General features: G+C 44.3%; 1 protein-coding gene across 1 annotated transcript in view; it reads right to left on the reverse strand.

The window, feature by feature from the left end:
- LOC149275413 (lipid scramblase CLPTM1L-like) overlaps positions 1-12,761 on the reverse strand; it is a 169,857-nt gene that overhangs the window by 88,641 nt on the left and 68,455 nt on the right. The window contains exon 8 of the mRNA XM_089504761.1: positions 3,559-3,643. Within this exon, the coding sequence (XP_089360887.1) occupies positions 3,559-3,643 (85 nt within the window). The remainder of the gene's footprint in view (positions 1-3,558; positions 3,644-12,761) is intronic.

Genomic DNA, 12,761 nt, shown 5'->3' on the forward strand with positions numbered 1-12,761 from the left:
TTTTGGAGGACTCGTGGTCCCCCTCCTATTGCAGCATGGATATCTCATATGAACCTCATTTCCCATATGGAGGACCTAGTGGCTACCTCGATGGGTCGTGAATATAAAAATGCCCTCAAATGCTTACCCTGGATGCTATTCGCATCCTCGACACGTCTTATCGATCTTTGTTTTACACCTGCTACCGGAGCCTCCCGGACTCCTTGAACTCACCAGGCAGGCCATTGCTGAGACGGCCGTACGTCTCCCCTACCTCTGCCCTCCTTCCCCTTTCATCTCTCCAGGTCCTCTGCCCTCAGGTTCATCTCCTGGGTTCTGTATTGGCCGACGGCTTTGACATAGCAGCAATTTTCTGTTTATGTTGTATTTTACATTTTTTGTTTCATTGCACTAACCTTTTGCATATCCAGAAATTTCCTCATCTGCCAACTTATGTGGGATTTATGGTACAGGTACTTGTGACTCTGTAGTGCTATGTATAAGTTGGTCTGTCATGTATGAATCAACATTTTGTGCACTGCTCTGTTCAATGAAGTGACTTGTATACCTATTTTCATTGTACTTGCTCTTCCGTGCTGTGCAGCACGATGCACTGTATTTTATCCCTGTGCATACCTTCTACATTATGGAAATAAACGGAGATTTGACTAAAAACAAACGGCAGACTTAACCCCTTAAGGACAATAGGGGTTATTACTCGTAGTATATTGTGGGACAATGGCTCTTAACATTTTTCAGTGTTGCTGTTTAGCTGTGATTTTCTTCTCTCTCATTTCATGCTCCCACACATTATATATTGTTTTTTTCAGGACAAACAGGGCTTTCTTTAGATACCATTAATTTTATCATATCTAATTTACTATAAAAAAAAGATAAAATATGGGTTTTTTTTTGTTAAAAAATTACTTTTTCTCACTTTTTAAACAAAAAAACGTTTACTCATCTGTAAAAACCAATGAAAAAACCAGCTAAAAATATTCTACTATTTGTCCTGAGTTTAGAAATACCCAATGTTATTTTGCTTTTTTCTGCAATAAGTACAGTTAGCGTTTTGCTATTTCAAAACCATTTTTCCCCCCATGTGCCATTTCTGGTATCTTTGAAGCCGGCCAATGCAATTTACCCCATCAAATCATATATTTTTGAAAACTAGACACCCCAAGGTATTTGAAATGCTAGTATTTTAACTCTTTCCATGCACCATATTTACCATCAGTCTTTGTCAAACTTTGTGGTAGTCATTTTTTTGCATTTGTTTTTTCACACACATTTTACTTCAGGTATGAATTAACAGGTTCTGGTATATGTCACTAATCATAAAACACCCCAATATGTGTTCAACAACATCTCCTGAGTACAGCGATACCTCACATGAATGAGGTTGCCTGGCTGTTTGAGGCATGCGCATTTTTCAACTGCCCATGCCCTATTTGGTACATCTTTGAGCCAGGCCATTTCAGTGTGCCCAATAAAACCATATATTTTTGAAAACTAGACACCCCAGGGTATTTTAAATGCTGGTATTTTAACTCTTTGCATGCACACATTTTACCACCAGAATTTTTTCAAAGTTTGCAGTAGTATTTTTGTGTGTGTATTTTTCCCACACACACCTACTTTATGTATGAATTTACAGCTCCTGGTATATGCCGCTGTCACACGACATCCCAATATGTTTTCAGCAACATCTCCTGAGTACAGTGATACCCCACATGCATGGGTTTGTCATTTTTGGGGGGAACTAAAAGGCCACATTTGGGAAGTGTGCATTTTTCTAATTGGAAATTAGATGTGCGGCCATCCTTCCCCCCGTGTTAATTGGGACATTGTTGAACCCGGCCAATTCAATTTACCCCATCAAATCATAAATTTTTTAAAAGTAGACACCCCATGGGCATTTAATATGCCAGTATTTTAACTCTTTCCATGCGAGAATTTTTTTAAGCTAATGTGCTAATTTTAGGACTTGCTCAAAAAAATATATTTTTTATATATTTTTTTTTTGCCTTTTTTTTTAAAAAAAAGGTTTACATTTTTTTCAACTTTAAGGTTCCTATTTTTACATTTTACTGTTTTTTTTAACTATTTTTTTCTAATTATTTTTATTTTATTTTTTTAATTTATTTTTGCTAATCACACTGTGATTAGAAAGCTGGGCTACATTGACTTACAATGTTGATGCTGACGATGTTGACGCCCAGGGGAGGGGCCAGACATGGCCCCTAGTGCCGATCGTGGCGTTGCTGAATGCCTCGAGGTCGAGGCATTACAGCAACACTGTGTGGGTGCAGAAAGCGAACGTAGATCGCTTTCTGCACCTATTTAAAGTCATGCCAGTCCTGGCACGTCAATTGTCACTAACCTGATGTTAGTGCATGACGTGCCAGAACCGGCAATTGTCATCAAGAGGTTAAAGGACGACGACATCTTGCAAGTGGAGCCATCACAGTGCGCCCTGTGGTGGGTGTTCAGTGTCGCTATCGAACGCATTGAAGCTTAGGAGGCAATCGTTGATCGCCCGCTTGAAACTTTTTTTTTTTTTTAAACGGGAATCCGCCGCCATACAGTGTATAGCGGATGTTGATGACCCGGGGAGGGGCCAGACTTCACCCCTGATGCCAATCTCAACATCGAGGCTTTACAGTAACACTGGTTAAGCAAAGAAAGTGATCATTTATTGCCATGACATGCCAGTTGTTAACTGACCATTTCTGCGTGACATGCCTGGTCCATCATTGGTCTTTAAGGGCTTAATCCCAAAACTGTACCAAAACTTGAATCCGCATTCAACAGGGTGACAGTTTAAGTCTGGGACAGCATAAGGTAACTGGTGCTATGCCATTGACAGATAAGAAAGTATGCTGCATCTAGACAGGAAAAGGTTAGCATAAGGTAGGATATGTTCAAGTGAGGCTAAGAGTTAGGGAGGGGTATAACCTCGGTTGTTTTGGAATATGAAATGAGTGCTGTTGATTGTAGGGTAGAAGTTGGTGGTCAGAAAGAGGTAAGCAGAAACTAAGAAATAGAGAATGTGTCCTTCAGTGTGGCAAAATATTCAATGTAAAAAAATCAATGGATTCTCCATGGGTATCCTGGCCAGTGTTGCACAATAAAGAACTGCATCTTTCTTAACTATATTTGTTGGTGTGCCATTCTTATTATTGATAATGTCATATCACGGTGTTAGGGTTGAAAGGTGCAGCAGAAGCTTCCAAAGTCTGTCAGCCTTGGGACTGAGGCCTTCTGTTGATTATCACAATGCATTATAAGGAGAGTATTTATCTAGTAGAATGTGCTAAAATAACAAAACCGTCTCAGAACATCATAGTACGCAAAAATCAAAACACAAAACAATACTTTTAAAAATGAATTTTTAACAGTAGTAACACATTTTTTGGTGGGATGGGCAAATATCTCCCCCTCCAAAATTCTGGTTTGTGGATGAGAAAACCTACACAAAACAGTATAGAAGAATGGTTATGAGTGGTAGCAGAAACTTTTCTTTGCATTCTCAAAATTTTATTTAGGAATTGACCCTTTTTAGGTCAGGGAGCTTACCTGCTTTTCTGGACATTCCAACCATGTTTTTTTTCTTTTTCCAAAAGCTTATATCATTTTTGAAGGCAAGAAAATCAAACAGAAGCTGAAAAAACAACAAAAAGTTATTTTTAAATGAAGCAATTCATTTATATAACATTTTATGTGTACATTGTAGATTATAGACAACAAAGCAAGCATTAACATACACTGATCAACCATAACATTATGGCCACCTGGCTACTATTGTGTAAGTCCCCCTTTTGCCACCAAAATAGTCCTGACTCATCGAAGCATGGACTCCACTAGACCTCTAAAGGTGTGCATCTGGCAACAAGCCTTAACCAGCAGATTCTTTAAGCCCCGTAACTTGCGAGGTGGGGCCTCCATGGATGCATCCTGGTGCCATGTATTCTCCAGGAAGTGACGTACACGAATCCAGCAATCCTCGACAAGTCCTGTGGTCTCCGGAGTGCGAGGCGGCGTTCAGACAACTCAAACAGGCTTTAGGGCAAGCTCCTGTACTAGCTGCACCAGACGCATCCAAACGCTTTGTCGTCCATACAGACGCTTCTACGTTCGGGTTGGGAGCAGTACTAAACCAGGTTGGAGACGATGGCGACGAACACCCAGTGGCATACATCAGCTGCAAACTACTTCCCCGGGAGGTGAGCTACGCCGCCATTGAAAAAGAATGCCTGGCTTTGGTTTGGGCTCTCCGCAAGTTTCAACCTTATTTGTATGGACGATCCTTCACCGTCCTTACGGATCATAACCCCTTAGTATGGCTGAACAGGGTAGCCGGGGACAATGGCCGGTTATTACGGTGGAGCCTAGCCCTACAGCCCTTCAACTTCACCATTCAGTACCGTCCAGGGAGGCTCAACGGGAATGCGGATGGGCTGTCCAGACAAACAGAGCTAACGGGGTGATTGTGTTTGGGAGGCGATGGGTGCCAGGGCTTCGAACCATCCCAAGCGGACCCGATTGGGGTCGCGCTGGGTAGGTCGAGGTGTTCCACAAGGGGGAGCATTGTGACGGACTCGTCCCTTCAGGCACACCGCTGTGGATATTATACCGCCCAACCACCCGTTCCCCTGGAACCCAGTTTCTATGTTATACCCCTTTTTCCTATTGCCCAGAAGCTGCCCTCTGCCGCCCACACCGCCAGGCCCAGTACCAGGACATACAGGTTTTACTTTTTGGAACTGTTGGGCAGCTAGAATAGCCTCCTGCCCCACTATGTGTACCAGACAGGATTATCTCCACAGGGTGCCCAGCCAGGGCTCCAGCCTGACTATCGGTGGAAGATATCAGAGGCTAATCCCGTTATCTCCCCTATTGTTCCTGGGAGACCTGAATCCCCCAGCTAAAGGGGGCGGTGACGTTACTCAGACGTCTCATTCTGTGTGTTGACTATATGGATATATATACCTGTGTGTGTGTACAATAAAGCGATCTTAATGTTATACCCTACACTGAGTCTCGGCTAGTGACTGGGAAACCGGGGAAAGTGTGTTGTCCCAGGCTAAGAGAGCATAAGATAGCGGAGGTAGTCGGTCGGACTAGCCAGCTCCGTGACATATATATTATATATATTTTTTGGTATTTCTTTTTTTCTGGTCAATTAAGCAACTGAGTCTAGCCACAAGGGCCCTGTGGTTTCTTAGACTGACAGTTGTGATTTTATTAAAAGTGGTTTTTATACTGTCACATATTTCTAGATTTTTCTTATTTCCCTAAACTGCCATTTCCAAATGTCATTGTGGTTTACTGAGGACTGTACAACTACAATTGTTTTAGTTTTTTTCCATTTGTTGATTCCACTTGAGGTATAGGTGGTGTTTCCGTTAACCTTGTTATCTTGATCGTGAGCTGCACTGTGTTGTGTTTTTTTCGTAAAAAAAAAATTAAGTTGGGAACGTTCGCTAGAGGATCTCTCCAGACGCTACTGAGAACTCTGGCTCCCCTTGCAGGTTGAATACACGTACTGCATTAAACCATGCAAGTCAATGGAGCCCAGCTTTCTAATCACAATGTGATTAGTAAAATATTAAGAAAATAAAAAAATATGGAAAAAATTGCTTAAAAAATGTGTAGTAATCAGAAGAACCAACCTGTTTCAGCAAAATTAAAAAATAAAAATAAAAAAGTACAAAATAAATAAAATTTAAATGAAGTTTATTATAAGCATGATTTAAAATTAGCGCTGTATCTTCCCAAAAATCTTGACATGTAAAGAGTTTCAAATACCCAACGGGTGTCTAATTTAAAACAAATGAATGGTTTGATTGGGTAAATTGGGGTGGCCGGGTTCAAAGATGCCCCAGACTGACCAAAATGTGAAAAAAGCACACTTCCCAAATGTGGCCTTTTAGCCCCCAAACACCGGACAAACCGCTGCATGGGTAGTATCACTGTAATCAAAACATGTGCACACATATTGGGGTGTTTGACAGTGACATGTACCAGAAGCTGTAAATTCACACCTGAAGTACAGTTTGTGTGATAAAAAAGAAAAAAAATACTACCACAATTTTTACAAAGGCTGCCAGTAAAATCAGTGCATGGAAAGGGTTAAAATACCGCAATTTGAAATACCCTGGGGTTTTAGGAACAGAAGCCCCTTCATGGGGCAGTGGTATTTCTAGAGAATCTCATATGAGATCCTCTGGATAATAGTCTGTAGTATTCGGAGTAAAGTGCATGCGCGTGTACCGTCCCTGGTCTGGTCTTATATGGTGAATGTTTCTGGGTTTGGCGTCATCACGTTCAGCGTGGGGGGAGGACCGAGTAGCTGGTGCAGTCTAGTAAACTGCTCCCTCTCGCGACAGGACGGCATCCCTCCTTGGTTCTACCTCCCTCTATGTCAAATGGACCCCATTAGGGGAGTATCTTACTTATTTACTTCACACTTTATTCACCACGTGGAATTTAGGTTTTGCTGTTCTTTTCATAAAAAAAGCTACTGCTGATGATATAGATGAATCAGAACATGCCACAGAGACCATAAAATGCTTAAAAACTGCCCACAGAGGCCTCAAAAATTCTATGCAATGAGCCTTCTGCCTTATAATGCATGCAAGATCTGCACAATGAGTCCTCTACAAGCAGAATTTTAGTGCTGGACTTTGAGGTACTGGCCCCCGGGAAACCGTCCGGCATACAGAGATTTTGTATGTGCTTTCGTGTACCAGGGAGTGCGCATATTCCCTAGAATGTAACCCCCAGGCGCAGGGGTGAACGTGTGCATATAATAATCGTCCCAATTCTCCCAGGTAGAATGAAAGAGATGCAATGTGTTAGAGGCCGTATGTGCCATTTGTTCATATATACGTGACGTGGTGATGGAGTATAGAACCTCACGGATCGTGGGGGGGGGGGGGAGAATCCTTCCGTTTACGAGCGATCCAGATCTTAGCTGCAAGTAAAACATGCGCCAGAAGTTTCCTACATGGCACGTCTAGTGAGGGTGGGAACATGTCTAGTAGAGCCACTTCTAACTCCTCATCTATGAGAATGTGCAGCAATTGAGTAATGAGATGGAAAACATGTTTCCAAAACGACCGAATGGCAGGACATGCCCACCATACATGTAATTGCCTCCAACAGAGCGGCGACGTAGATGGATACATTTTAGCCAGCGTAGCAGGTACATAGTACCAGAGAAACCAAACTTTGCGATCGGTTTCAAAATGAGAGGCATTCCGGGAGACTCCCTGAAAGTTCGCAAGGGCATCATACCACATCCTGACATCATAGGTGCGACCAAGCTCTTTCTCCCATTTTAGCATATACATAAGTTTGGCCTCAGACCCATGACTCAACAGAGTCGCATAACAAAAGGAGATAGTCCCTTCGGAACAGTGGGCGCCCTCTGGCAAAGTATGAGAATTGGCGAGGTGGTAGAGGGAAGGGCAGAGTGATTCAGATGCGTACGGAGAGCGTTGCGGAGCTGTAGATATTTGAAGAAGTCCTGACGGGGCAGCGAATACAGAGACTGTAATGACTGGAAAGTCTGCATCCGGCCTCGTGAGAGGAGGTGAGAAATAGAGGTAATACCCCTGTGAATCCAGTCCTCCAAAGAAACGTGCGGCAGCAGGGGCTTCAGAGACGATAAAGGGGCCGAGCTATGGAGTCCAGAAGGAAAGCCCAACTGAAGACGGTTTGCATCCCACACTCGCAGAGACAGCAAGGTTGTGTTCAAGAGGTCCGGCAACGGGGGCCTGAGGTCCCTGGGGAGCCATAGGATGTCACTTGGCAGAAACGGAGAGGCATATAAAGACTCCTGATCCACCCATGCCACCTGGTTGCGAGGCGAGAAGAGCAGAAGAGACTGAGCTAGGTTGGCGGCTAAGTGATATTTCTTGATGTCAGGGACTCCAAGACCTCCCAGCAGCTTAGAGCGTTAAACAACAAGCTGGAGTCTGGGGCGCTTGTTGAGCCAAATGAACTTGGATAGTAGTGATTGCATGCGCCGAAGAAAGGCCACAGGTATCATGATGGGGATCGTGCGGAAGAGGTACAGTAACTTCGGAAGCAAATTAATTTTAAAGGATACGACCCAGCCACGAAATTTCCATCTTAGACCACCTGTTAAAATCATCGCTGATCCTATTCCACAAGGGCAGGAAGTTGACGCGGAACAGAGTAGTAGGAGATTTGGTAAGTCGAATCTCCAGGTATGTAATATAATCAGATCTCCAGGAATAGTTAAAGGACAGAGACAGGTCCGCAATCATAAACTCCTGATAACCGATGCTAAGGGCTTGTGATTTAGACCAGTTAATCTTGTAGTAGGAGAGACGTCCAAAGGCTTCCAAGAGACGGGACAAATTTGGTAATGTAATCAGAGGCTCCGTAAGGGTCAGGAGGACATCATCCGTGTATAAGCAGATTTTCGATTCAACAGATCGCATAGTGAATCCATGAATGTTGGGATCAGTCCGAATAGCGATCGCCAACGGTTCCTTAGCCAGAGCGAAAAGGAGAGGGGAGAGTGGGCACCCCTGTCTGGTTCCATTGTAAATGTTGAACGGTTTGGAGAGGAACCCCGAGGTGTATACTCTTGCTCTAGGTCGATGATATAGTATATCAATAGCTGCAACAAAGGCCTCCGGTAACCCAAAAGCGCGTAGCGTCGAGAGAGAGTAGGAGGCATGGAGAGTTCGATGTTCGGGAGACCGAAGTAATGTTAACCAATCTCCTCGTATTATCAGACGGTTGCCGTCCCAGAATGAAGCCGACCTGGTCGTTTTTGATCAGAGCCGGGAGCAGGGCATTCAAGCGATTAGCCAAAAGTTTTGAGTATAGTTTAGTGTCCGTATTCAGTAAGGAGATGGGCCTGTAATTTGCACATTCAGCGGTGGATTTCCCAGGTTTAGGGATGGTAACCACGTAGGCCTCGGACATTTCTTGAGGTAAGGGTCCCGCTGTCATGAAAACGGAGAAGAGAGTACAAAGCCGCGGGGCAAGTATGTGCTTGAATTTTTGGTAGTATACGTTGGACAGGCCGTCCGGACCCGGAGCCTTGTGTGATTTGAGACCGACAATAGTCCTCTCCACTTCTTCCGTCGAAGGTGGTTGAGTAAGGGTGTCCAACTGCTGTCTAGGGAGCTTCGATATTGGTAACATGCCCAGAAACTCTGCAATCTCCGCAGGTCGTGGTAGGTCCTTCTGGTCTTGTAGGTTATATAAAGTCCCTTAAAAGTCCGCAAATGTATCTGCAATCTCCCTGGGGTTGAACATTTTGCCACCCTGAGGGGTCTGAAGATAGTGAGTGGAAGAATGGGCTTCCTGAAGACGAAGCCGCCGCGCCAGGAGGGAATCAGCCTTGTTGCCCTTTGAGTAGTAAGCCAGGTGTAGTCGTCGTAGCGCGAACTTGTGTAATTCCGTCCTGATCTCCTTGAGTTCCTTATGGGTGGTAGCGGACCACGAGGCTTTATCTGAACATTCCCGAATCCCCAGACAGGTGGTCAGATTAGTCAGCAGCTGTAGTCTCTGCCTTTTTTGTCTAGCAGCAATCTTAAGGAAATGTCCCCGTATGACCACCTTGTGGGCCAGCCAAAGTGTGGAAGATGAGACATCAGGGGTGTCGTTAATGTGAAAGTAATGTGTAAGGGCGTCCTCTATCTCCGCGCATGGGGAAGATTGTTGAAGGAGGCTTTCATTCAGTCGCAATCTAGACGGCGACGTGAGTTGCGGGCTGTCTTGTATAGTTATCCACACCGGAGCGTGATCAGACCGTGAGATGTGTCCTATTTCCGCACGCTTTGCTCCTTGCAATGTAATTTTATCTACAAGTATCAAGTCAATCCGTGAGTAACTGGAATGTACATTGGAATAAAATGAATAGTCTCTATCCAGAGGATGCAGCATTCTCCACGTGTCAAAAAGTGAATGTTGATGAAATAAGTGTTGCAATTTCAATCCCTGGTTGGTCAGCAGTTTCAAGTACTTAGTCGCGAGTTTAGCTGAGGATTCCTGAGAAGGATTGGCCAGGAGATTGAAGTTGCCTCCTACAATCACTCTGCCCTACCGTACCCCATGCAATTTAGTAAATACGTAATCCAAAAAGGTCAGTTGGCCAGAATTTGGGGCATAGAGGTTAAGAATGGTATGAGGTCCCTTGTATGGAACCTTTCAAAATCAAATAACGGCCCTGGGGGTCACAGGCCTGGGACTGCAGCTGGAAATAAACCTAAAAACAGAATAATAATAATAAAAGAAAAACATGTAAACCGATATTCCAATAAGTGAGCAACAACAACATCGGATGGTGTATAGTAGACCTCAAACCAGTCAAACCGGTACAGTTTGAAACGGAGCCGACCAGACTCGTCCCTGGGACTGCACACCGGGTGAACGAAGTTGACTCTCATCAGTCAGGTCGATGCAGGAGACAGGACCGGGGGAGACGCTGCCGCGGATGCCGTCACTGTGTCGGAGCCATACTTGTTGTGTCGCCGCGATGGAAGTCGCCGTTCGGATCTCACCGGTGGTTGTGTATTAGCAATATCTCGCGGAGCAGGTCGATCAGTTGGATCCTCAGTAGCAGTCCCATCGTCACGTACCAACTCCCACTGTTGCAGGAGAGAGAGCTTCTGCCAGTTGGCAGATGATGTGTAGAACCCCATTTCTGATTATCAACAGTGTAGAACCCCATTTCTGATTATCAACAGCTTGGTAGGGAAGCCCCAACGATAGGGAACGTGGTTTTTCCCGTAACACCAATGTGATAGGGGCAAAAGATCTGCGTAGGGCGAGGGTTTCAGCCGAGAGGTCAGCGAAAAGATGGAGTTGATCATAGGGTGCGGGAAATGGAGAGCACCGTCGGGCCTGATCCAATATGGCCTCTTTAGTAGAAAAATAATGGAATCGAAGGACTACATCCCTCGGAATTGACACCGGCAGTGATCGCGGCTTGGGCACCCTGTGGACTCGGTCAACTCTAAGCTCCGATTCGGAGACTTCAGGTAATAATGCGTGAAAAAAGTGCCTGGAGCGGTCCTCCATATTAGCCATCTTCAGGAGAAGCTTATTATACTTGTCTTCCAATGAGTTGTGTCGGTCCACCAAGTCGTTAAAAGTCGAGGCAAAATCTTTAAACTTATTTTCCATGTGGTCAGTGCGGGCTCCAAGTTGCACAATATCGTGCTTGAGGTCCGACAGCATCCCCTTGATCGCCTCCGTCATGGATGTCTGCATGGAATCTAGCATACTACATAGAATCTCTGATGTTACCGGTGTTGTTGGGTCTATGTCCTGATCTTCCCCATCTGTGTCTGGTTGTGAGAGCGGGAAAGGTAATCTTGGGGCCCACTGCCCGGCCGGGCACGCTTGGAAAAATAATGAGGAAACTTGTGCGGGGTCTTTTTAGACTGCTTCGTCGACATCACCACCGTGATAGAGGGTCAAAATACGTATGTATCCGTGAAATTATTCGGTAAATCAACCGGTATAGCCGCTTATTTGCTCGTGTGGTGGCAGAGCTCTTCACTCACACGTTCATCGAGCTCCGTCGCCAGGCCACGCCCCCCGCTTCATTATTTTAAAGACGCAGGTGTGCAGGCATCATGCCGCCCAGTGCCTTAATGAGGCTCTTCTCCCCGCCCCTCTGAAGATGTGACATGACACTTAATGGGGCGGGCTCACATGGAAGAGTTCCTCGTGACGGGGAGAAGAGAGCGTGTCAGAGGAGAGCAGTCTGCAGGGGAAGAAGCTAGCAAAAAAAGTATTTAAAAAAAAATAGTTTGGGTGAAAGGTGGAAGGGGACCCATATGCCTTTGGGCAACAAATACAAAAAGGGGGCAGCTGAGGGTTACAAGCACACAACAGGGGGTTTACCTGTGAATTGATACTTACTAGTAAAACTTTTCCTATAGGGTAGTCTTACCCTATAGGAAAAGAGTTTTACTAGTAAGTATCAATTCACAGGTAAACCTTTTTTTCATATTTACCATAGTTGCTCGATTATAAGACGAGGCCGCCAGTAATACGGGGTCATCTTATAATCAGACCTCAAATAGAGGTCTGACTATAAGACTAAGATCCAGATCACCCCGCTGAGCTGCAGGGGACCTGGATCCTCAACTTCCGCTGCTGCCGGCACTTCTGCTGAGGCTTCTATGACGGAACGCTGGCGTCACATGACCTTCTGGTGATCATAGAAGCCCAGCGGCAAATTAAGGAGGCAGAGTAGCATATAGGGGGTATAATAGTTTATTATTAAATATGAAAAAATAGTTAATTAGTATTTACTAGTACAACTTTTTTCTTATAGTGTAGTCTTATAGTTAGGCTTTTCCTTTTGTTTCTAAATCAATATTCAAATTTTGGGGGGGGTCGTCTTATAATTGAGCAAACATGGTAATTAAATCTACATAAAATCTAATATTATTAGCAATAAACTGAGGGAAAATTGGCGAAAAAACTATTTACAAATAGTAATAGAACGTCCAATATAGTCATCTGTAGAATCAAACAAAGCAAAACACAAAGACATATACACTGGCAAATATATTAAATCACATTAAGTAAATTTGCTGGAAGTATCCCTTCCCAGACAGCCTCCTGGAAAATGCATAAAAAAGTACTTTTTATTTTGATATGCAGTATCAAAAAAACAAAAAAAAACCCCACTTTGATCACTAAAAAGCTGCAGTTCTACGGCATGCGCAGAAGGCTGTCTAATACTCCTCCTGTACATAAAGAAGCTGGGGGGT

Source organism: Sceloporus occidentalis, unplaced genomic scaffold, assembly GCF_023333645.1.
Source record: "Sceloporus occidentalis isolate IW3139 unplaced genomic scaffold, rSceOcc1.0.p SCAF_290, whole genome shotgun sequence".
Lineage (NCBI taxonomy): Eukaryota > Metazoa > Chordata > Lepidosauria > Squamata > Phrynosomatidae > Sceloporus > Sceloporus occidentalis.